Source organism: Erpetoichthys calabaricus, chromosome 3 (assembly GCF_900747795.2).
Source record: "Erpetoichthys calabaricus chromosome 3, fErpCal1.3, whole genome shotgun sequence".
Classification (NCBI taxonomy): Eukaryota; Metazoa; Chordata; class Cladistia; order Polypteriformes; family Polypteridae; genus Erpetoichthys; species Erpetoichthys calabaricus.
This window is the reverse complement of record NC_041396.2, coordinates 47,253,494-47,280,281: the sequence shown is the minus strand read 5'-3', so window position 1 is coordinate 47,280,281 and position 26,788 is coordinate 47,253,494. Positions and strand designations below refer to the sequence as shown.

Below are 26,788 nucleotides of genomic sequence, written 5' to 3'. Positions count from 1 at the left end.
AGCTCTAAAAAAAATAAGGAAACGAACTGCAGTACTGTTTGCTTAAAAAAGACATGTATGTGGTAGATACTGTAAATAAGGTAATAAGTCCGGCTGTTTGTAACATGTCAAATTCTTTTTTTGTTTCTGTAAAAATATATAATAAAATAAAACTGAAAAGACCTTAACCATTTTCCATACCTTTAGCCTTAAGGTCTCTTAAAATTTATTCTTTCATGACTGGTAATGATGAAGATAGATAGATAGATAGATAGATAGATAGATAGATAGATAGATAGATAGATAGATAGATAGATAGATAGATAGATAGATAGATAGATGATGTAGGACATTTCAGCTCTCATCCTTTTGTCAGAACACAAGTGAAGTAGCATGATGAAAGTGATTTTAATGACATTTACTTTAAGATTAAAGACATTTTTTAAAATAGTGAAGTAAATCAAATAAAACTAAATTGCAGAAAAAAAGTTGGAAGTGGCTGAATCCAGAGTGCTTTATGGTATCTTGATTATCTTTTGGTGTGTAGTGCTACTGTAACTTTTTTTTTCCCCATGTATAACGTATGTTGCAGTTCTTGATTATGTAGTTTTTATGACAATGTGTTGCTTTCCACACCATTACCATTTATCCATCTTATTTTCAAAACCTGTTTAGTCTAACCTTATGATTCAAAGGAGACAAAGTCTTATCTAGTTAGCAATGGTCGTATGCCAGGATTAAACTCTGTCCGTTTTAGTGTGAATTTAGAATTACCAGTCAGAATAACCTGAAAAGACCGGGAGAACGTGCAAACTGTACACTGACAGGATTCATGCCCAGTCTTTTGGACCGCAGGGCTAACTACTGCACAGTCATACTGCCACACAAGTATAGTGCTTTGGGATAACATTCAGAATATAATGTATATGTAATAATTATGTACCAAAAAAACATGCTGTTAGTGTTAGCAAGTAAACAAGTAATTATTATCTGACACCTCTTTTGGTGTTTTTGGCAGGGGGTATCAGATGTTAACCTTATAGAAAACTTAATAAAATTAATAAATAAATGATAAAAAGATGCATTCAGACAAGCTCTTAATATCCTTTTTATTAGGTTACTATGAATTTACTCTGAACATTTAAGAAGAAACTTTTCACTTTCCTCAAATTCAAATCATTTTATAGTTTTCATTAAAAAAATCCTATTTCCATGCTCATTAAACAAAATGAAGGAAAATTACAAATTAAAGAACATACTGCTGGTTTTAATTAGATATTTTAATGTGTTTGATGCATTGGTAAAGTTAATGCATGCTAAGATTTTTTTTTTAATTATACACTTCCATATATTTCTTACAGTGTGTGTGCAAGTAGACCCTTCAATGGCTCAAATGGTGCAAGTCTGGGGAGCATGCACTGGTGTACAGCGCATTGCTACACGCACCACACAACAAAAGAGCTCAGGAGCCAGGTTGATAACCCCCAAGGCAGACACGATTCAGTCCCACTGTCCGGAAATGACCATCTACAGCTAGTTGTTACATGGGTGTCGCCTTGGCCTGGCCCAGCTACTCTGCAAGCCAGATCACTCTCAGGGAATACTGCCACATGGCCGTAGTGACATAACTGACACTTCCTCACAGTACAGATAATGTGTCTAATTTCAGACTCCGTGAGCAACCGTTCATTCAATACAAAGTCAAACCAGAGATACTCAAAGATTCTCTGAAGAGATACAGTACAGAAGGAGTCCAGTCCTCATCTCGGGTCACTGGATAGTGTCCATGTCTCGCACTCATATAGCAAAACAGCAAGCACCAGGACTCTAAAGACTTGGACCTTTTGCACACCCCTTTCCAGCAACCTCGTGACCTCTCCCCCAAACCCCAACCGCTCTCCCAATCTGTCTACTGACTTCATAGGAAGAGTCACGAGATATGAATGTCGCTGCCAAGGTAATTAAATGTCTCAATGTGGTTGACACTCTGTGACAGCAGTGCCCAAGAAGTTATTGAAAGCCTGGATCTTGATTTTTATCCAGGACACTCACAGGCCCAGGCACTCAGATTCCTCGCTCAGTCTCCTGAGAGCTCCAATCAGAGCCTCTATTGACTCCACAAAGATCACAGCACAATCAGCAAAGTCAAGATCAGTGAATCTTTCTTCACCAACAGCTGCCCCACAGCCGCTGGACCCCGCAACATTGCCCAGCACCCAGTCTGCAAGCACTGGAGAGAGTAGGAGCAAGACTAAACCCCTGACAAACCCCAGAATCAACTGGGAAAAACACAGAGGTCCTGCCTCCACTTTGCACAACACTCACAGTACCAGTATAGAGACTGGCAATTATATCCAGCAACTTTGGGGGGATCCCGCAAAGTCTCAGGATGTCCCACATGGTAATTTGATCAGCTGAGTCGAACACTTTCCGAATAGCAACAAAGGCTGCAAAGAAGCTCTGCCAATATTCGCTTTGTACTCAGTGGGAATCCTAAATGCTAGGATGTGGTAAATGATAGACATCTTAGGTGTAAAACCAGACTGCTCTGGTGGGTGGTAGGAGAGCAAGTGATCATGAATCGTGTTGAGGATGACCCTAGTAAGGACCTTACCCGGCACCAAGAGCAGTGTTACCCCCTGTAGTTGCTGCAATCCAGAGGATCCCCCTTCTCATTCCAGATAGGGATAACAAGTCCCCCTTCCAGTCAGTTGGGATGATGCCTTTCTCCCAAATGGAAACAATGATTGCCTGCAATGCCAGGAGGACAGCCTTACCACCAGCAAGAAGAAGTTCACCCCGGCTACCACAGATCCCTGCAGCCTTCCCTACCCTCAGCTGCATCACTACCTGTGCAATCTCAGTGAGACTGGGTGGTTTACAGCAAATTGGATCAGACTCAAGAAACATGGATCCAGAGATGACCAGCAACCTAGCCAGAGGATCAGCTTTAAATAGCTGCTCAAAGTAGTCAGCCCAGCTTATTAGAAAGCCTGATCTTGTAGTCTGGCCACGTTCATCCTCATTCTTCTAGTAGGTGGAAGCCTACTGGACCTAAGCTGGATCTTCAGAGTAGCAACAAGAAGTCTCTGGTCAGAATTCATAAACTGAGCACTTCTGTAGACCCTACAGTTAAGTAGGAGCATCGTCTGCCCACAAAGATGTGATTGATCTCGTTCACCACACCACCAGTATTGGGGTACCAAGTCCAACAATGCCTTTTCAGTGCCGTTGGTCACAGTTTCAACTCTTCTGGGGATGAGGCTATTAAGGGCTTTCCCCCAACTTCTCCATAATGCAAGCAGCCTTCCTTAGGGTAGCTGCAGCAGACCTACTCCTGCATAGAGCAGAAAGGAGTCCTTTCTCCTGTGTGAGGTTGTTTTTTTTTATGGTGGCTGGAGTGCCAATTCTTCCATCAACCCCCATGTTTTCCCTGCAAGTTGGAGGATGTAGTTTATCATACCCAGGACAAACATTGTGTCTACCTTGTTACTTTAATGCACTGAATACTATTAGTATTTTTAATAACAGATTTAATGATAGCCGATATAGACGTATCATTGTCAGAGGTGTGTCAAAGCTAAACAGTATGTAAATCAAAAGTCTAACAAGTGTAAAATTATAAACCTTACAAATTTAGTGATATAAGCCTGACAAATAACCTTAAGTTATCTCTGTTCCTTTTATAAGTATATGTCAGTGGAAAAAGTCAAAATATAAAATTAATATTGCTGCCTGTTATTAAGTGTCATTTAAGTAACATTACACTATAATTTTATAAAAGATTTATGTCCACCATCCACTTTAATGTATTTTGGGGCATCAAAATGAATGATCTACAGTATATATTTTTTTGTGTGTTCCTTTTTTGTACTGTAGAAATGGAAAAGAAATTAAAAGCATAAGAAAGTAAAATATTGTACATGGTAGCTAGTTTGTGTTTTTATTTTATCCAAAAAAAAAAAAAAAAAAAACACTAACATTTTACACCTGACTATTTGAAAACCTGACTGGTTGGAATGATGATATGGCATTTGAATGATGATATGGCATTTTGTATTTGTGGACAACACAGCCCTTTAGAGATTGACACTGCCACTATGCTGCCTGTTTAATAAATATTATGTAAAGGCTTTAGAGTTCACTTACCAAGCTAAAATAAAAAGCTCCAAATCCCTACAACAGTAAACTGAATTTTAAATGGGAATGTATGGATAAAAACCTGGATAAATAAATAAATATTCAAGCAGTTTTTAAAAATGATATCTCTAGGAAACAAGATATAAAACTAATTTACTTTGTTTTGTTTTATACCTTGAGCTTTTTTAAAATAGTTTTGTTTTTACTGCTCCCACACACTTAATAACTTGAGTCATGTTTCTCTGATGTTCTTTTTCTCTTATCAGTTTATTTGTAATGGTTTTAAACAATTCAGGAGCATTTGGTTATTGTGTTTATTCTGCCTGCTATAGTGGAAGAGATCATATTAAGTGATGTAATGGATAAGACACTTGCAAATCAAGATTAAAGTTTGTTACATTAACACAAGAGGGGAAAAAAATGCCCAGAATGTGTGAAATAAAAAGTAGAAAGCAGTAAATAAGATTAAAAGCCACATGGACCAACAGGATCCTCCCTGTATGTGCCCACTAAATGTGAAATCTATGCAATGTAATGTTAATTCAAAAGTGGAGATATGAAAAGTATTTCTAATAGAATAAAAGAATTTGAGGTATTCATTCACCAGAAAATAAATAAGTAAAAGAAAGACTTACCAGAAGGCAATAGCAATCTTTGAAATGTGGATATTAAATTAAAATACACAATGGTATGTAAAAGAACTGCATATTGTTCCTTTAATGCATTTCCATGTTATATGAATCTGCCCATCGTTATTATATGCTTATGTGACACTTTACTGGGGGGAAAAAATTGGGAAGGGGAATAGCATACATATGCTAATGAATTAAGTTAATTTTCATCTTATCTATAGCCTAGCAAAATTAATTTTCTTCAGACTCACCTTGCAGTGTTAGATCTCTTCCAGATTGAGTGTAAAGAACTGCTTGCTGTAATGCATGGTCAGTCCATAAAAATGCCATAAATCTCCTTGGGGTTTTACATTCTGCTCTACTAGAGATGAAGCCCAATGTGTTGTCCATTTTGACTGTCTTCATTCTGTGCTGTGGATTAGGAGTTTTATTTCTGGGTTTACAAGTACCTTTTTCACCACTGTTGTTGCTCCCACCGATGAAGGCCAAACTATTTTCTTAGTCAGATTACTTCTTGTTGCTCTGATTTCTGCATTCAGAAATGATATATAATATATTTTTAGGAATCTTGTGTGCCATAATGTAGCGTTGTATAGAGAAGAGCATTTCTCCTCAGATGTCTCTTCTAAGATTCACCTGTAATTAATCTAGTTATGGTCTTCATTAAAAAAGACATTAAAAATCTTGCTTTAGAGATATTTCAGTGGTATAAACTCTTTCGGCTCACTTCTCAACATTTGCTACACTATATGATCCTGAATATGCTACATAATTTGCCAGTTTTCCACATGTTCATACAAATGTGCTGTGTAATTGTAATTGTAATTTATGAGTTATGATGAACTAAAATATGACATTAAAAAAAACTAAATATTGATGAAGCACACAGGTGCAGTAAAGACATAGACATTGTAAAGTGGCAGCTATCTACAAGGCTCATTTTTACTTCATCCTTTGCTTATTGTTTCATTGCTATTTGTAAGTAATTGAATAAGAAAAAATTAAGTTAATTAAAACAAAGCAAGATTGAAAGATGTCATTTAATATGTATGTATTAACATTCATCAAAACATTTAAACCATTTGTTTTTCATTCTTGAGCACACTGAAGAAGAGTTTTTTTACACCTCAAACTCTTGTGAAGAGAGTCTCATCAATAAAATGTTTAAAATAAAAAGCAACCACCATAGAGCCACTTGAGTTTGCTCAAGTTTGAAAACCCAGTGTCTAGTTGGAGATTACAGCTGTGTTACATGGGGCTGTGATTGAGAACAATTTAGAAATTAGGGTGAGAACAGAAAAGCTCTAGTTGGGCTTAACTTTGAAAGTGGTATTTACTCTAGTCGATGACATTTACAGAGTTGAGAATCATGTCAAGTGAGCACAAAAGCATTTTGAGTGTGTTCTTTGCTAACTGTTTTACTTTAAATCTTTAGCAAGTAATGCTATCTAAAAATTAATTAGGCATACTATGCAAGATTATTCAAGCTTCTGTCAAAATGTTTCCATAATTTCAAAAACTATCAGTTGGATTAAGTGAGTATACATAAAGTGGAACAAATAATGTAATTGGATACAAAACTGCTAAAATATATTGAGGTGATGGTAAATATAAAGTAGTTCTGCATTGGCACTTGATCTGCTATTGTGCATAAGCAGTAAATGGATAAATCAACTTTGACTGGTTTGCACTAAATTTGTGAATTTCCAATCTTTGATATCCTGCTCAAAATTTTACATTGACGGGCGCTGTGACATGTGACAAGTACCTTTCAGTATTCTACCTTCCTAGTGGCTAACAAAGACTTGAATAGATGCAACTTGTATACACCATTTGAACCAATGAATCACCAGAGGGTATGGTGTCATTTTGTTGCACATTTTAAAAAGAAATATTTCCACACAATATATAGCAAAAGTGTTAGCTATAAGTAATGATTGATCTTTACCTCCGCAACTATTGAATTGTCCATTCTTTAACCGCTAAATATTGTATATTAAATTCATATGATGAACATTAAGATTGCCCTCAAATTCGTATACATTGGTATTATTACAATCTTTTAAAATATATGCCTTGAGCAGACTTGTTAAATCCAAATTCCAAAATCACTCTAGTTTCAAGTCAAACTGAAAAAAGCACATATCTCCAGCCATTTTTGTAACAAACCAGTTATTTTTATTTTTTTCTTCAGTTGAAAGGCTCAATGTGTAACTGTTTTCTGAGGGCTCACTGTTATGGTTTTTGACAAAGTTCCCTTCTGCATTAATAAATTCACTTTTAAAACTTTTATTGGCTAAAGACTTGCATATTTCAGAAGTAAATGTAAAACATAAATTTAGAACATTTATAAATTAAGCTTTTAGAATCCTAACTTTGGAATCTGTGTTAAAGACCCACCTTTGTTTTAATTTATTAAGAGTCACATTGTTTGTTTTTTATGGTAATGCTTTGCTCTTCTCCAATTCTTCTCTTTTTTTCCTCCTTACTGCTGGTGATTGCATTGCATCTCCTGATATTTATGTGAAATATTGTTTAATTTTTTTTGTGTTAATTGCTTTACAATTTCTTCAAGGTGTTAAGTAGAATATAGTGTTTATTAAACTAATATAAATTGCATATCCTTTAGTTCTGTCATTATTGTAAGTTTTTGCATTTTGATTATAATGAAAAGGTACATTTTGTCTAAATCTGTACATGTTAATCAGCTGTTTTATAGTGTTTAACCTTTTCCCATAATTTTAATGTTTTGCTCCTTACAGAATTTCTAGTCTTATTGCTTGATGGTTAACATTGACTGCTGAATTCAATAAAAATGAGTAAGCCTAAATAGAAAAATTGCACACGTTCAAATCTTAAATGTCTTTCAAATGCATTAAATCTTAGGCACCCATATAAAGTGGTTAATATGCTTATCTTGAGACTTCTGTGTTTTGTTGGCCAAACAAAGAAAACCTTTTTTTTTTTTTTTTTTTGGTAATGAGTTCATCATGTCCATTAACTTCTTGCACCAAAACTTTTTTGCCACCTCTCTTCTTCAGTAGAAACATTGTTTGGCAATTGTAGTAGGCATTGAAAGCAAAGTGCTAAAGATGATGCAGCATCTTCTACTCCAGGATACAGCACCCACAGTGACTGGTAATGTAACAAAAAATTTTAAAGATGCTTTGAACAATTGCATTATTCAGCTTGTTGTGCTCTTGAGGAGAAAATCCAAGTCCTATTTAAACTGACATGAGAATGCAAGATTTTAGACAGTAATGTTTAAAGTTGGGGATTTCTTTTTCTATGATCTTGTAGTGGAGTTATGCTTTGTACTGAACTTATTAAAATTTACATAATAAAGCACTAAAGTGTGTGTGTGTCTGGTTAGTCAGTTTTGCATTGGTTTTATTGGTCAGTTATTGGTCAGTTACACTGTAGTTGCCCAGTCAAACATGATCAAGACAGGAAGTGTTGACACACATAAGTAGTAAAGGCTTGGGAGGAATGCTAAGAGTTGCCTTCAATATGGGAAGTATTTGCAAGAATACAAATGATGTTTTCATAGTGGGTAATGGAGGACTGTCTACCATTAGTGGTAGTCAAAAAGTGGACTGGAGGCAAGCAATATGCTTTGAAATGATAGCATCTAAGAAACAGGCCTTACGGGAATGCACTCAAGAAAGGAAGTGCAGGACAACACAAGGATTCCAAAGAAATGCTTTGGATGAACACCAAGGGTTACGCTTCAGGCAAGAAATATCAAATATTTTAACAATTATTCGATTGTGTTCAACAGGCAACATACCTAGTAAGACTATAATCTCCATGCTCTTCCTGTTATATGTATGAACTATGTGCACGGTGTGATGCATAATTACTGGAGAGTGTATTTCTTTGAAACATGCCTGTTAATAATAATTAAAGCAAGTAGTGTCATTCTAAGTTTACTTAAACATATTTACACATGCCAGGCATCATACTATTGAAAGTAAATAGCTAATAACATGACAGCAAAATCAGCTTTGTTAATTTTGTTGTCAGTATTAACTTTGTTGTCATTATTGATGTGGAAGATAATGTGTAGTATGAGTATGTGGCTTGGGAAAAAGTCATTTTTACCATAGCCATGAAAAACATTCACAGCTAATGAAGTATGACTTAGCCTCTGAAATGTTTTTTAACTTTTTTGTAACTAACTTGTATCAGATATTTTAATATTACTTACTGCCTTGCTTACTACCATTTATGATGTAGACTTAGTGTGCCCGTTTTTCATAATGTATAAACATTGTAAACATACAATAATGTAATTCGTCAGGAGTATTTTGGAGTCTTGTTTAAAAAAAAAAAAAAAAAAAATCCAGTAGTATCTTCTGTTTTTGTGGCCTAAATGAAACAAACTACCACAAGGCAAGAGAGAGACCCATTTGTGAATGATGCTTTGTATTTTAAAAGTGAGAGGGGGATTATGTGTCTGAATGGAGGAATGAGGGAGTATAAAGAAATATATGAGGAAAAGAAGATGAAAACTGAGCTTTTTAAAGTAGTGGATGTGAAAGAAAAGGATAGGATAAGATTTGAGTTTGGAGAAGGATCATCTGTTTGTGGATCATAATATCCTCTTGGTTTCATTGCACTGATCTTTGATGCACACTGGAATGTTTTGAGGTGAGTCTAAAGCAGGGGTGTGCAAAGTCATTCCTGGAGGGCCGCAGTGGCCGCGGGTTTTTGTTCCAACCCAGTTGTTTAATTAGAAAACAATCCTTGCCAATAATTACATTTCATGGCTTGTTAGTGCTTTAACTCTGCTATGTCAAGTCATTCTCAAATCCTAGATTTTTTTTCCCATTCTAAAGATATCATCCAAATATTTTGAAGTGTAAAACGGATGGGTAATTCTCAATCCTTCACTTTTTTCTCTTCTCTTTCCTTCCAAGTATTTAATTAAACCAAATAGTGCCTGATAAATACAGGCGTAAAGGGTAACAAGCAAAATGGAGAACTGCTGGTTTCTTTTGTCATTTGCATCTTATTGCTAATAAGGAGCAATTACAAACCAAGAATGCAGCTGTTTAAGACTTAAATAAGCAATAAGGGTTCAAAATCTTAACGAGGGAGATAACTAAAATGAAGCAAAAGTGTTTCTAGAGCAATTAGTGCTTCTTATTAAGCAATTGGGTTGGAACAAAAACCTGCTGCCACTGCGGCCCTCCAGGAATGACTTTGCACACCCCTGGTCTAAAGCATTTAGAACAAGAATTCACGCCTGCAAAAGTTTGTCATTCATCCCAACACCTCAGGGTCTTACTCACAAGTGGTGATGGGGGTGATCTTTATATTGGCCAAATAATCAGTGCAGCTGCAGCAATTTTGCAAATGTTGTACATGACCTTGATGGTGAAGCAAGAACGGAGTTTACAGCTTAAATTGTTGATTTATCAGTCACTCAACATCCCCATCCTTTGTGGTGGTCACACATTCTGGGTTGAAGCAGTGATATCGCAAGTACTTGTACAAGCGACCAAAGTGAAGTTCCTGCACAAAGTTTCATGAAACAGTAACGAGTATGGCAGTATGGGAGGACCTTGCATTAAGCACTGCTGCTTTTTTGGATTGAGAAGATCCACTTAAAGTGTTTAAATATGTTGGTAAGATACCTCCTAGATGCTCCCCACTGGGAGAAGACCAATCAGGGGCATTTCAAACTGTATTTTTTTCAAAGGAGGATTGGTTATTCTAAATTGGAAAACACCAATGTAGGTAGAATACTAACTTTACTATTATTAATTCTGCTGGCTAATTGTGTATTAAAATATAACACATTCAGTCTGATTACTTAAATTCAGTTTAAATAAACCTTTAATCCATGGAGGTGATAACTTATGTATTGATGATAAAAGAGAAACAAGAGTCAAATAGATTATGTAGTGTGTGCATTGAAATTAAGTCCTTTTTACACTTATACTCCATGTCAAGATATGTTACGGTATTTTCTTATTACTAACGTTTTATATACATCCTTATATTTAATTTATTAAATGCATGCATGTAACTTGTTTAAAATTTAATTGATTACTTTTTCTTATGCTGTACAGTAATTTATCACATTTTATTTTTTCTATCAGCCTTTGAAAAACCCAGACACAATTAAAATCTCTTTCCTTCCTTCCTTTCCTTCTTCCTCCCTCATTTTCCTACTCATTTCTTCTTATTCCTCTATCTACTCATTTCATAGAAAGAACTCTTAGTGATGGTGTCATGTATACAGAAAATTATTTTAAGAGCAAGCAGACACCAAAGGACTGTACATGTTTGTGTGCAGCTACAAGGATGAACAGGCTTTGAACTCAACATGGCACTGAATGATGGACATGCTTTAATGAATATGAGAGATAGTGACTATGCCAGGTTTTTTTACACAGCAGGGTCATAGATGCATTTAAAACTTGTTCACTTTTAACAAAAATTTGTTTAGTCATTGCTGCTTATCTGTAGAATAAAATGAAGTTAGCAGTTTTGATAAGACACTACCACAGGCAAAATTTCACTAGCTAATGAGACATTTTCTGTACGAGAGCCCACTGCCTAGTGGCCCCTCTGTATTGTACTCTTAGGACAAATTTCTAGGCCTCACCTTTCCCCAATAGAGCAGAGTGTTCTATTACTTAACTATGCGTCCTTTGCTGCCCTTGAGGATGTAATTAATCCTCCTGCATGCCCTGTCCTGGAGCCTTCACCACTTTGTATTTCTTTTATACCAATATCTACAGAACACAGCATATTATGAGTCTACTGTCCTGTCCTCCACTGCCATCTAGTCTGGCAAGCTGCTTGTGATTTAGTCTCCATGGCCCGATGCATGCCATCCTGAACTGGGCCTCTCTCAGCAACTGACTTCATTATGTGTGTGTTGCCAGAATTTCCCTTTTTTGGGCCTGGTATCACGTTGTTGGGATTTCCACTGCACTACAAAAGGAAACCCACACTCCCGATTATAGCAGTGTGCCTTTAGTGGTACACCGGTGTTTTGGCAAAAATAAAAACTTCTTACAATTTGGCAACCTTGCTAATCTCCAGATCATTTTTCAGTATCCCTTCATGTCATAATTTATTAGTTAAAGAAATGTATCAGATATTTGTGAAACATGTACAAGAAATGGAATTGGATGACCGGTTCTGGTAAACGAAAAGCTTGTAATAATTCTCCAGACTTTTTTTTCTAGATGTAATAATTAGGCATGACTCCACAATAGGCAGTTTAAGTTGTTTTCTTTCTTTGTGCTTAGTGTTTAAAATGTAAAGTTGAATGTTGACTTTTTATCTTGTTAAGCATTTACAAAAATCAGTTCAGCGTTTTTTTTAAACTCCTTTACTGCTTTATTCTGCTGCCTGAACTAACATCTGTATTTGCACAAATCTTATCCTACTTTTCTAAATAGATGATCCACATTAGCTACTTTACACAGTGCACATGGCAGATCATTTCCATAATGTAATAGCAGGGATTATCGGCAGGTGGCCACTGTAGCTGCCTGTCTCAAATAACTGCCGGTGGCTGCTGGCGTTAATACAGCACACAGTAGAGACCTCTGATGACAGGGTCAGGTCTCCGAGATGGAAAAACTGCACCACCATATGGTGGTAATTAGCAATGCCAGTGAGCAGTTTATGATATCATTGCAGAGTCAGTCTTTCTAATGAGTGTTTAAAAAATAGTATGGATATAAAATCATACATATATTTATATATATATATTTATATTTTTATATATATATTTATATTTTTATATATATATATACATATATATATATATATATATATATATATATCTATATATATATATATATCTATATATATATATATATCTATATATATATATATATATATATATATATATGTAAGTCAGAAGACATTTTAGGCCTGTAACATTCTTGGAGGAAACTTTATTTTTAATTCAACCATCAAAAATGTATTTAAAAAGTTTGTGTTACATGTGTGGTCTCATTTATCAAAGCTATCTTCTGTGCTGCCTTTTGTAAGAGCAAATATTTTACTTTTCAGGCATTCACTAAGTCGTCAATGATTTTTTTCTCCTCTTTCTGTTAGTATTTTTAATCGCTTTTCCTCTTCTTTACAAAGTTATAGGTCTTCAGTTGTCATTTAAAAATTTGAATTCACCCATTACTAACTTGCCTATCCAGTTCAAAGTCACAAGGGGCAGCTGCCTATATCCATGGACATAAAGTGTGAACCAACACTGGAGAGAGCACTAATATGTCACAGGGTACATGCTCATTCATACCTAGCGTAAACACCATAAAAATGTTATTGCGAGTTGGAAGCTGTCTTCTTAGTGGTTTATGAGGCAAAACAATCTTAAATTTCTAATGCAATATTCTCAGATCTGCCGTGAAGCACATTCTGGTAGCATAATGAAAAGCAACACTAGATGGAGAGCTAGTGCATCATAGGGCCCACTCAAGCAGGGTCAATTTGAACTCTTCAATTAATCTGATACATGCCTTGGGGTATGTGTGAAGTATCTAGATTTAAAAAAAAAAAAAAAATTTGGAAAAGGGAGTTGGGATGTGTTAAAAGTATTTGAGCATGGAATTTGAATTCATCACACCACATCTGTGAGACACCCAGCATTAGTGAGAAAATTAAATACAGCAAACTACTTTTATGAATCTTGAGGGAATCCCATCAATATCTAAAGGGTAACACATTTCTATATATGTGTAAAACTTTCTTGAAGCCACTGAGCATCCATCAGTGGTTTGGTCAGTTATGCTAAATTCAGAACTGACCAGAAATAAGTAACATTTATAGAACAATTGCAGTTTGCTTTTTTTAAACATCAAAGATGAATTGTAAAAGGTTCTCACTAGAATCCATGACTGTGATTCCCATTCTTCCTGCATAGTAGAAAACGAGTGAACAGTCAAGCTGAGCTAAAGAAACAATCCATTAGCCCAGCAGGTCATTGGCGCTGTTGTTTAGTACAGAGGAAAGTTTGTGCCTTCTCCCAAAAAGATCTGTCAAGTGATTTTGTCATACATATAAAGAAAAGCCAAGCAAAATGACACCTTTTATTGGCTAACTAAAAAGATTACAATATGCAAGCTTTCGAGGCAACTCAGGCCCCTTCTTCAGGCAAGATGCTGAGTTGCCTCGAAAGCTTGCATATTGTAATCTTTTTAGTTAGCCAATAAAAAGTGTCATTTTGCTTGGCTTTTCTCTACATTCATAATGGCTAACACGGTACAACACCCTAGTCATACATATAAAAAATATTACAGGGTGTCCCCTATTTTTGATACTTGCTACATGTAGAAGTTTATTGAAATTGAGCATTATATGAATGTGACATTTTGTTGCAGTAAATTTTAATTTCCGTATTGTTTCTCTGTATATTGCTTCTTTCACTGCCCCTGACCTGGACAAGAAGGTAGGCGAAGCAGATACATGAACTGAAACACTGAATAATTTCAAATGAGGCTCAAAATTTACCAATCCTCAAACATTTGCTGCCCTCTTGTGGTTAGACTAACTCGTAACACAATTCCAAAACCTTTTATTTAAAAATTCTTTTTGTTTTCTTGATTTAGTAAGAGTATGAGTCATTTATTTTATGTTAATTTTAGTTGTATTGATATCATTTAGTAATGATTTAGGTTTGTGATTATAATTGTGATAATGTACCATAGAGGAAGGATTAGTGTTGTGTAAATATGTATGTTTATACATACACCGTTTAATAGCCTGTACATTAAATTTTTTTTTGTTAATATTTTGTTTTTATAGGCAGCTGCAGGAACAGCAGCGACAAAAGGAACAAGAGAGAGAAAGACTAGAGAGGGAGAGGACTGAAAGAGAGCGCATCGAAAAGGAAAGAGTGGAAAGAGAACGACTAGAGCAGGAGCAGCTGGATCGCGAGAGGCTAGAGAGAGAGCGGCTTGAACGCCTGGAGCACGAGAGGCTGGAGAGAGAGCGGCTTGAACGCCTGGAGCACGAGAGGCTGGAGAGAGAGCGGCTTGAACGCCTGGAGCACGAGAGGCTGGAGAGAGAGCGGCTTGAACGCCTGGAGCGTGAGAGACAAGAGCGTGAAAGGCTTGAACGAGAGAGACTAGAACGTGAACAACTGGAAAGGGAACACCAGGAACAGCTTGAAAAAGAGCAAATGGATTGGGACAGAGAGAGGAGGATGTCTAGTAATGGTAGGTCGGCTCAGCATGGTTTGTATGTACTCGTACTTTACTATAAATAAACCTGACAGCTTTTTGTAGTACCGTAATTATGATGTAAGTGATGTTCATTTTTATAACATGGTTTTTGATAACTGTTAAGGTAAGTTTCTAAATATAGGCAATATCTCAGTGAAGTGTTTCCTGTGCAAAATTACACAGAAAGTGCAAAGAAATGGTATACCAGTTCAGTATCATCTTGGCCTAGCTTCGATCTGTTGATGAGTTTGAATTCTTCTCAGGATGATTTCTGCAATTTTCACATCATTTAGTAGTCAAGTAATTTGGGCATGGAAAAAAAAATTCTGCTCAGCTCAAAATAATTGAGAATTACAATTAAATGCCATAATGAAAGTTAAGTGCACATTATCCAGTATATACAGAGGACCATATAGAAAATGTGTACCTGTTTAACCACACCTTTTATGCTTCACTAGATCATTCTGCTGGTTTAATGTGTTGCCACAATATAATCATTGGCAGGTCAAATTGATTTTTCAGAGTCACACACGGTCATTGGTGGGATTGAACTTACAGCCTTTTGTCATATAGTTAATATTGATTGACTTTATGCAAGTAATAAGCATATTTGACATTTGTGAAAGTTAGTAAAAAGCCTGAAAGAACAATTCATTTGTTCAGATCACAATTTCTAATGTATTTTACTGTTTAAGTGGTTATTTGTAACAAAACTAGACCATCAGTGTTTGTAACAGAAGAAAACTTCATTATGACATTAATAGACATCATTTTTTTGATATTAATCTGATTTGCTAACATTAATGATGTATCAGTGCCATGTTCCAGTGGTGAGGCTAAATGAAGAAAAAGTGAAGAATTCAGCCCTGACTCTTGCAGCAGTGAATCCATTATTTTAAGTGAATCTGTGTAATCATCCCCTCAAATAAATAGCAGACTGGCACCAAGGGTAATTACAAGTTGCTGCTTCATTGTTCAAGGTCTTCCGCTGAAGTAGAATATAAAGAAATACTTCTGATGGCAGCATATAGTGTGTGGGTCTACATGTATTTATTCTTGAAATATGCTGTAAGGTATTAAACCTCCTTAAAAATGCATCTCTGGTATGTTTTTGGAGGAGTATTAGCAAGTTTTCAGCAGACCTGTTAATTGGCTTGGGAGTGTATTTCTTTTTAAAGCTTTTCCAGAATTTCTGAATCTTTTAATTTTGGCAGATTTATTTTACCGAATTGTAGGCCCTCTCTTTGTTCAAGTATTCGATGACACATCTTGTAAATCATAACATCAGTTTAATTGATCATTTTTGTTAGAAAAGTTTGAAGCTGTTGTAACTAAAATCTGAAGAGTACTTCCTTTGTTTAAAAAAAAAAAAAAAGAAAAAAAAAAAAAGTCAGACACAAAAGGTCCTGAAGAGCCACAATGGCTGCAGGTTTTCATTCCAGCTACTTTATTAACCACAGACCATTTCTTGCTGTTTTCATTGTGCCACTTGTTTAATAAATATTTTACTTTTGTGATTTTTTTTTTTTTTTTTATGAAACTGAGTGGATTACAAGCCCTCAGACCTTATTTATTCCACTTGTTTGTTTTTAAATACTTGATGAAAATGGTTTCTGTAAGAGGAGTACTTACTGATACCTGTGATTTTAAGTTGGCTATCTGCTGTTTAAGAATGTTTAAAAACTGGTGAAGTCAGATGTAGCAAAATGTATATAAAAAATCTTGTGCAAAGAAGAGAAATAAAATTGAAGTTATTTGGAACTACAGACAGAGAGCTGAGGCAAATCATCCCATCATAAGTTTAGTCTTTGAAGACATAAATCAGTTTCCAACACGGTGGCATGTTAGTCTGTTCCAGGGCCCAATCTCAAAGATCCACACACATGACAGCATTTATGAGATACCAGTTAACCTAACCTGCGATCCTTTTAGATACGGGAGGACAACTGTGTAAACTCTACATAGGCAGTACCCAGCTGGGATTCTCAATACACTGTCCAGCCTTTTAATTCAAGACACTAAATTAAGAGCAGGTGATTTTTAAAAAATAAGAAATTGGTTGGAATGAAAATGTGCAGTAATTGTCACTTTCTAGGACCAGGGTATCCTAACCTTTGTGTAAAGTATTATTGCCAACAAAAAAACTGGCTATTCTTCCAGAATGTATGATGTTCAGGCTTGCCTTTCTCTGCTAATGCTAGTTTTCATTTCTTTTTTAAAAAAAGGGAGGAAAAAAAAGTTGAGTGTGCTAGTTCTCTTGCTTGATGTGCCCCCTTTTTTCTCTTTTTCCTTTCCTGTTTCCTCTGTTCTGCATGGCTGCTGCTGCTGCTGTTGCTGCTTCCTCCTCCTACTCCTGTCTTTTCAACTGATGCCCAGCTCCGTCTCTAGACAGCTCGCTGTACAGCAGTCCTCCTCCTGAGTACTCCAGCTGCCAGCCTTCCTCTGCACCACCACCGTCATACGCCAAAGTAGTTGCTGCACCCGTCCCATCCTTAGCGGGGGATTCTGTACCTGACTGCACATCAACAACCACTCCAGCCAGCAACACACCCCCCACTCCTCCTTTGCGGCATTCTGCTTCCCGTTTTGCCACATCTCTTGGTTCTGCCTTTCATCCTGTGCTGCCTCATTATGCTACCATACCACGCCCTCTCAAAACAACTGCTCCTCCCTCTCCAGTAAAATCCTCCCCTCCCACTCCACCATCCACAAAATCCATAGTATGGTCTGCTTCCAATTTTAGTCCACTCCCTCCTTCTCCACCAGTTATGATCAGTAGCCCTCCTGGTAAAGCAGCTGGCCCCCCGACCTGTACTTCCAGTTTCTGTCCCTAGCCCTTTAGCCCAGGTGCCTCCTTGCCCTGCATCTTGTAATGGACCTCCAGAGTCCCCACTCACACCTCAGACAATATTGTCACCAATAAACTCAGCTCCCCCTCTCCCTCCACCACCTCCACCCCTTCCACCTCTCAATCTGTCCTCCTCTCCAGGCTGTCCTGCTTCTCCAAATGCATCTGTTGTGTCAACTCCCTCATCCCATCCTCGTGTTCTCCCTTCTCCCTCTGCAGCTTCCCCTGCCTCCGCTGAACACTCACTAAACTCTGTGTTGGGAGACTCCTCTGCTCCAGAGCAGCTGGCTTTACTGGGGGCCTCTCAGCTGGCTGATCCTCAAACTTTGCCGGGTAAGGCTTTTCTCTTGAGATCTCAACCTCTGGTGATGGTAAACTAATTAAAGGGGGACGGTTGGGGGGTGGTTCAGTCAAGTTTAGGGTTATAATTACAATGTGTTTATTTTAAATATTACAAGTTGAGGGTGTGCATATAGAATACTGGAAATTCCAGGTTATGTCAGTAGTAAGAAATGTTAAGTGTATGTACAGATGTTTCCAAATTAATTTTAAAATGTTCTAAAATAAAGAAATTGGTGAAATACAGGTTGAGCTCAAACATCTTATAAGGAGTAATGTAAATGGAGGTCCAAATCTTAACTTGTGTTTTCATTTTACTGTTTAAGTATTTTGGCAAGTGAGTTTCAGCTTAAGAATATCGTCATACATGAACGTAATTTTGCAGCACATTAAAAGTTATGTGGGTTTCCTGACACATTGTATTCATATTAGACTGTTTCCCATGCAAAAAGATCCAAGGAAACAATTTCCACATTATTCCAAAGAGCGTAACCCAGTTTATATGAGTTTTTTTTTTTGTTTTTTTTTTTAACTTTAGTTTGGCATACAGTGTATCATTCACAGAATCTAGTAAAAAGGCTCAGGGTATTTGGTTAAGAACCTGCCTCTGTAATGGAATGTAGACCTAAGACTGTAAGAATACTGCTGTTTTCTCGGTTTACACACAATTGTGTTGCCAAGCAGGACAGGCAATGTAAATGATAGTGGGTCTCACTGCCACCAATGACTAGACATCTGTAGGGAAGATAAGGAGAAGTTGGAACTGGCTAAGCTCTTTACTGAGTGGTGCAATTTGTCTTTTGACATTAGCCAATCAAAGATGCTGATTGATTACTTCGGGAGAACTAAAGATGTTGTTCATACAAGTATATTGATATTAAATGTGATGCTATGGAAATATATTTAGCCATGTTCGGTTCTTTAGGCCTTTCAAAACCACCGTGTCATACTAAAAATTGTCAGCTGCATTATCACTCTTGATGATATATATTCATATCATATTCCCAGTGGGCTGCATATTGACTAGCTGCATTACAGTTCATTATTGCAACTGCACCATGGCAGACCATGGTCCCAGAGGTACTAGGGCCATTATAGATAGATACTTTATTAATCCCAAGGGGAAATTCACATACTCCAGCAGCAGCATACTGATAAAGAAAATATTAAATTAAAGAGTGATAACAATGCAGGTATACAGACAGTAACTTTGTATAATGTTAACGTTTACCCCCCCGGGTGGAATTGAAGAGTCTCATAGTGTGGGGGAGGAACGATCTTCTCAGTCTCAGTGGAGCAGAGCATTGACAGCAGTCTGTCGCTGAGGCTGCTCCTCTGTCTGGAGATGATACTGTTTAGTGGATGCAGTGGATTCTCCATGATTGACAGGAGCCTGCTCAGTGCCCGTCGCTCTGCCACAGATGTCAAACTGTCCAGCTCCATGCCTACAATAGAGCCTGCCTTCCTCACCGGTTTGTCCAGGCGTGAGGCGTCTCTCTTCTTTATGCTGCCTCCCCAGCACACCACCGCGTAGAAGAGGGCGCTCGCCACAACCTTCAGTTAGAACATCTGCAGCATCTTATTGCAGATGTTGAAGGACACCAGCCTTCTAAGGAAGTATAGTCGGCTCTGTCCTTTCTTACACAGAGCATCAGTATTGGCAGTCCAGTCCAATTTATCATCCAGCTGCACTCCCAGGTATTTATAGGTCTGCACCCTCTGCACACAGTCACCTCTGATGATCACGGGGTCCATGATGGGCCTGGGCCTCCTGAAATCCATCACCAGCTCCTTGGTTTTGCTGGTGTTCAGTTGTAGGTGGTTTGAGTCGCACCATTTAACAAAGTCCTTTATTCATCTATACATTAGATTTTTCATAAGAATTGTCTGAGACTTCACACATCCCTCAAATAGTTTGTTTCCTTGCCATTCTGCCGATGCTATTGTTGCATCAGTGCTATAGCAGTAGATCAGCAAACAGTTTTTATCCTTTGGTCATTAATCTGTTAATGGGCATCTCCTCAACCAATAACTAACATAGGATGAGTCTAGGCACCAATGCTAGTAATTCAGCGATACTGATCATTTTTCAGCTCAGTCACTTTTATTGTCTAGATGTTACACATTCTATCAGTCTTCTTCCTCTTCATCTTTTCCCATTTCTATATTGGGTTGATGTGCTTGATCTTCCTTCTCCAAATAACTTGATCCTGTACCTCCTCACCAGTCAAGCCCCTTTCTTTCAGATCTTCTTTTACTTTATGCATCCATCTCTGCTTTGGCTTCCTTCGCTTTCTCTTCCCCTGTACTTCCATTCCCATCACTCTTTTTGCCCATATATTAATTGTCTCTCCTCATCACGTGTCCATACCACTTCAGCCTACTTTCCTGTACTTTCTTAGATATCTCTCCCACTTTTGTTGTACCTCTGATTGTCTCATTTCTTATTCTGTCTTTTTAACTCCACACATCCATCTCAACATTCTCATTTCTGCCACATCTAACTTCTTCTCCTGCACTCCCTTTACTGCCCATGCATTCATGTACATTATTGTGATGTTATTTCTAATATTTGTATTATTTGATATTTATTTAATATAAAATATTACTCTTAAATTATTTTTGTCACTTTTTTGTTGTCATTGCTGTGTGTACTGACCTGTGTCTTTTGTACTGTACTGTCACTCCATATATGATATTTCTGAACAAGTGTGACTATCAGAGAAATGTTTAATTCCACAGCAACACATAAAGATGATGTATTAAGTTTTGTATTAAGCAAACATAACACATGTCTGTAAAAACCCATATCTTAGAAGACTGAGATAAAGCATGTCCCCTTATGGGACAGGGAGGCTTCAATGAGTGGCTAATATATTACCTAACCTCCAGCTAGAATGGATCATGTTGTTAGTGAAATTAATGCTTTAATTGAACTGACTGAGCTAGAAATACACAGAAATAGTGGTAAGAGTACATCATAATAGATCAATACAGTGGTGCCCAAGTTTAGGATAATGCTGTAAAAGAGAGTTATTTAAATGACCTTATTTAGTTCAGTCCATGCAAGAACTGGGTAAAGGAAAAAAGATAAAATCTCTGCTGTTGCCCAAAATGAGTATAACACTATTATTTTCACTAAGTTTAGTGCTAAATTTAGACCTTTTTACTTAAACATATTTTGCTGGTGCATTTATACAACCATTATATTTGTTTTAGCTCCTTTAAAAAATAACAGCATTGAAAGGATAAGCTGCATGCATCATATGTAGAACTAGGATCTTCTCATTTGATGTGCCCTGCAGCTTAGCGTTGTGAAGCACTAATAAGAATACTCAACCCTGATCCTCTGAGGACCAAATCTTAGTCACGGCAAGAAAAAAAAACTTTTAAAGTATGTTCTGTGTTCTGCAAACCTTCATTTTAATACCTACTCGTTATTTTTAAAAAGATGCAAAAAATGTGTGGGAACCCAAAAACATGTTGGTTTAATAAGCATTTGGAAAAGACAATTAGGTATTTGTTTCAGTTATTGTTTTTCTTTCATTCATTTTAATGGCATAAATAATTCCTGTTGGTAAGTTCCAAATGTAAAGAATTCCAGTTGTACATTTTCTTTGACAGCTTTATATGGTTACTCACTACAGCTATTGTAAGCAGTTAGTACAACTATATTTAAAAAATGTAATAACATTAATTTTGAACACTTCGACAATGCAAGCATCAAAAGCATTGGCATTCTGTGTTACCAGCAAAAATGTAATGGATAATTACCTTTGCTCTTTTTATTCTTGGAAGCCAAAGTAGTGTGCAGAACATCTCAAGAGAGCATTCTGTAAGCAACACGGCTAGATAGTGTGATAAGGAGATGGGCTTCATACTGTATTACTAAATGTACAAAATTGGGTTGTGGTACTATTCCTGCATTTGCACTTTGTAAGAAATCCAGACTACTGACTGCTTCATAAGGTCAGCAAAAACACAAATGTCTCTGTAGCCATCCAGTTCATTCAGTCTATTCATTAAGTTTTTTAATCCTTCACATCCAGCAAATCCTGTGCCAGAATTTGTGCAAAGCAGGAACCCAAATATAAGAAGAGTTCTCTCCTTCCATCCATCCATCTATACTAAACACTTCATTCTATAACATTTGAATATACTGTAGCTTGATTTGGATAGTGCTGTCTATGAAAGCTATTGAGCTACCACAAACCATTTTAAATGACATATTATAAGGTGCTGTTAAAAAGCATCTATTAATGCATGTTATTGCATTCTATTATGACTGTTACTTTTAAATGTGGTTAACTGCTAAAAAATAAAAATTTAATAAACAAAAATGTAACAACTGACATGTGTGTGTGTGTATATGTGAGGGGCTGTCAGAAAGTTCCCAGAATTGTGATATAGCGGGAGAGTGAGTGTCGCTAACGTATCTGAAGCTGATTTGCCCAATTTTTACACAAACTTGATGTTAGCATGTTGTTCGAACTGCGACATTGTGCCGAATGACTTTGCACACGTCTAACTCAAACAGTAATTAAAACAGTACTACACGCCAAAACCAATCCAGACCTGTTGTAACTGGTCTACTGATGTGCTGCACTCCCCTCCACAACAGTGTGTGTAATCGGATTTATCACTCTCCCAAGAAATATATAATATATATAATTATAATGTAAATAAATAAACACACACGTAGGTTGGGGAGCATGCACTACGGTGTGTTGCTGTCTGAATCCTGGTTGGCAGTCCCCCAGGCAGGCAGAACTGAGGTCCAGTCCCACCCTTTGGAAATAACCATCAATCTGCTGCAGCCAAGTGATACTTAAGCGTTCCCTTGGCCTGGTCTAGCCACTTGGGTCTTCAATAATGAGGATCCTGTGAGCCGGACCACCATCTGGGAATCACGCCACATGCCTGCAGTGTCATAAGCGACGCTCCTTCACAATGCAGGTAATGTGCCTCATTCGGCAGGCACATGAGCAACTGCTTATTCAATGCAAAATCAAACTAGCAGTAATCCAGGATTCTCAGAACGGACACAGTACTGAAGCAGGCCAGTCTTTGACTTAGTTCGCTGGATAGCAATCATGTCTCACAACCATATAGCATAACAGGAAGCACCCGGACTCTAAAGATTTCTCCTTTGCGGAGAAATTGGGAGCACCACACACTCTTCTCCAGTGATCTCATACCACCCCCCAATCCAAACCCCCTGATGCTCTTAACATACTGTGTACTGATTTCATAGGAAGAGTCACTAGAGACATGAATGTCGCTGCCATGTAAACAGGTAAGTAAACCTGACGATGTGGTCAATATTCTCTCTGCCGACACACACTGCTGATGGCTGTGCCCAAGAGGTCATTAAAGACCTGGATCTTGATTGTTATTCAGGACACTCGCAAGCCCAGACACTCAGACTGCTTGCTCAGTCTCTCGAGAGCCCAGATCAGAGCCTCCATTGGCTCCGCTAAGATCACAGCATCATCAACAAAGTCAAGATCAGTGAATCTTTCTTCACCCATTGATGCCCTACAGCCACTGGACCCCACGACCTTGCCCAACACTCAGTCCATGCAAGCATTGAACAAACTAGGAGCAAGAACACACTACTGATGAACCACAGAATCAAAGTGGAAAACTGGAAAAACAGAGGTTCTGCCTTCACTCTGCACAGCACTAACCGTACCAGTGTAAAGGCCGGCCTGATACGTGATCAGACAAAAATATTGTAGGAGAAACCAACTCTTCATGATGGAATGGGTTTGTGGTGAGTGGTATTGCAAATAATTAATGGCAACCTCAGACGCCAAAAAAAAAATATTTACAGGAAGAAGTAATCCATGGGGAAGAGAACCCGCTTGTACCGTTCTGCTGAGATGAACATCGGTATGTACTAACAACCAGCTTTGCCTGAAAATCTGTTCTTGCAGTAAACGCACCTTTTCAATTACTTGTTAATAACACTAGATTTTTCTAATTGATTTGTAGTCTCTCCCTAGACCCAAGAATGTGGAATTTTTAAAATAATAGGTGGAAAATATTTTTTGCAGTATATACTGTTGGGAAGAAGCTTAAAGTGTTTAATATTAAGCAGTTTGCAGTGGTCATGCACTGTAGTTTTCACTAAAGCTATATTACTAGTTAGTTACTTTTTTAGAATGGTCAATTTAATTTATTTTAATCTTTTTTTGTTTTGCTTAAAAATGTATTATTGCACTTAACAAGTACCAGATTAGTACAAAACCTGAGTGTTATTCTACCTAGCTTGACCAAATTTAAATTCACTTAACCCGTCATGATGGTTTTGCATAGCAGGCCTGTTAGAAACTCTGGAATCAATTCATAGCTAAATGCAGTGTTTTGGATAATAAATGAAACAGGAGATCAGAAGCTTACTTCATTCAGAATGTTTTCAGTATTAAAACTAAATCTAGTCATATTTTCTTCAGTCTTCTGTGAAATTAAATTAACACATGGTTAATTGTAAAGTGTTTTTTATTTTAAAGCAAATTTCCAAATTAACTTTATTTTAAAAAATCTTCATCTTTATGTAATGAGCTAAGTATTTTAAGAAGTTTGAAACATGTACAAGTGTTATTTTAATTTCTCTGAAAGGGTCTGTGTCCTTGGAAATCCAACCAGCTATTTTTTTTCCACTCATTGGGTAGACTTCAGTTTTTATATTCTTTGTGTTCTACTACTTTTTTTATTAATAAAAAGTCTGTGCTTGTCATAATGCCCTGCAATTTTCTGCTAATGGTGTTGTTCTCAATGGACTTTGAAATATACCGTTCAACAACATGTCAACTGCCTCATTTCTTTTCCATTTCAAGCATTTTAAGAGATGGCTTTTCTTTATGGTAGTGGTTGTATTTTTATGGTTTTTATTTTTTTTTCATCAGTGCATTATTTCCAGAACTATAGTAGGGAAGTTATAGTAAATGTATTTAAACCTTTGTGGTAGTACTGTAAAATGACCTATATGCGGTCCACTGTTCCACATGTGACCTTGTATGCTGCCTACATGATGCAAACAAGATCCCAGTGTTTTTTAAGTATAGAGATTATTGTGAGTGCCATATTGTGAGTCACTCCATACAGTTTCTTTATCCTTACTAATGGTCATGTGCTCAGATTGGATAAAGAAGAGATTGTTACTTGATTGTTTCCCCCAGACTAGTGACTGTAGTACAATACTAACTGAAGTTAGTGAATTCAACATTAAACATAAAATGAAACATCATATACAAAAGCACCCTAACACACGGCAGGTTCTCTCATGCAGTTGTCAATATGTTCAGTAGTTTAAAAAAAATAAAAAAGCGTGTATCACTTTAGTAGTGGGTTTTTTTGTCATTTCCCTGGAGGAAGGGGAAATGGTAACTGCTGGATGGCTGAGGTTTTTCATAATAGTCTTTGCCTTTCTAAACCAGCATGTCATACCTGTGTCCTACACTGACCAAAACTACATTCAAATAATATTCTGTGCCACATTTATCACTACTTGTAATGCTGTACAGTCTTGAGTTCAGCAAGTGTCATTTCATAATGTTGTTCTGCCAGATCGGATGGAGTCACCTGTACGCTTATTGAAAGTGGTGAGCATAGATGGAGAGTTCGCAGGAAGTACAGGCCTAGGAAAGCCAGCATGACTAGAACGATTAGGTCAAAGGTGATAGTTACTCCAAAAAAATTTAAAACAGCTCACTCTTTTCACAGCATCTTCACTTTACACCAGATGTAAGTGGGAGATTGTTATTACATTAAGGAAAAAAAATTCTTAACCTCCACTGTGTAAGAAAGAAAACCTCTTGTATTGTGGGTAATGTAATGGAAATACACATTCAGCATCTCATATTGATATACTAGGCACAGTCCCAGGGACAGGATATTTCAGGTTATTTTTAATACATTTGCAAAAAATTCTAAAGTCCTGTTTTCTCTTTTTTCTGGGGTATTCGGTGTTGCTTGATTTAAGTTTTAAAAAAAACAAAAAAAAAAAAAACCAAATGAGTTACTTTCTGAATCCACTGCATTATGTCTCACATTCATTGCCTAAGATTGTGCAGGAATTCCACAGAAGCACTTGGAGACTGTTTTTAGAGAGAAAGTGAGACCAGAACAAACTAATGGATTGTGAATTAGACCTTGTCCACACTAACAGTTACATTTGAAAACACAGCTTTATTATTTCTTTTTTTTTAGATCTTTTCCTTTTCTGCCCTCTTTCTATATCTCTCTATTATAAAAAAAAAAAAAAATATCGGAAGGAAGACTAGGGAGACGAGATGTGATCTTCTCAGAAGACAATTTGATGTCCAGTGAGAGACACTTTAACGTCACGCGAGACAAGGTAGTGAGACAATATTTAAAACATGTTCACGGGCGTCTAACCTAGCAGTTGTTGGAATGGTTTTGGCAGACACACTTCATGTGCTCCCAGCTCTTAAAACAATGACAAGCAGAACACGCAGCTCGTCAGCGGCAGCAAGCCAGCAGATGATCCGACTACTTCTCCTTGGCATGCGTTCAGCCAAACCCCCCCCCTCACCACCACCACCCCCCTTCACAACACGAGTGGCAGAGATGCGAAGTGGCAAAAGGACAGCTGCTGTAAAGGCTTTTAAATG

At 37.1% G+C, this 26,788-nt stretch overlaps 1 protein-coding gene across 1 annotated transcript in view; it reads left to right on the top strand.

The window, feature by feature from the left end:
* Window positions 1–26,788, top strand: part of enah (ENAH actin regulator) — a 211,774-nt gene that overhangs the window by 150,829 nt on the left and 34,157 nt on the right. The window contains 3 exon segments of the mRNA XM_051925592.1: window positions 14,544–14,956; window positions 17,339–17,763; window positions 17,765–18,143. Coding sequence (XP_051781552.1) covers window positions 14,544–14,956; window positions 17,339–17,763; window positions 17,765–18,143 — 1,217 coding nt within the window.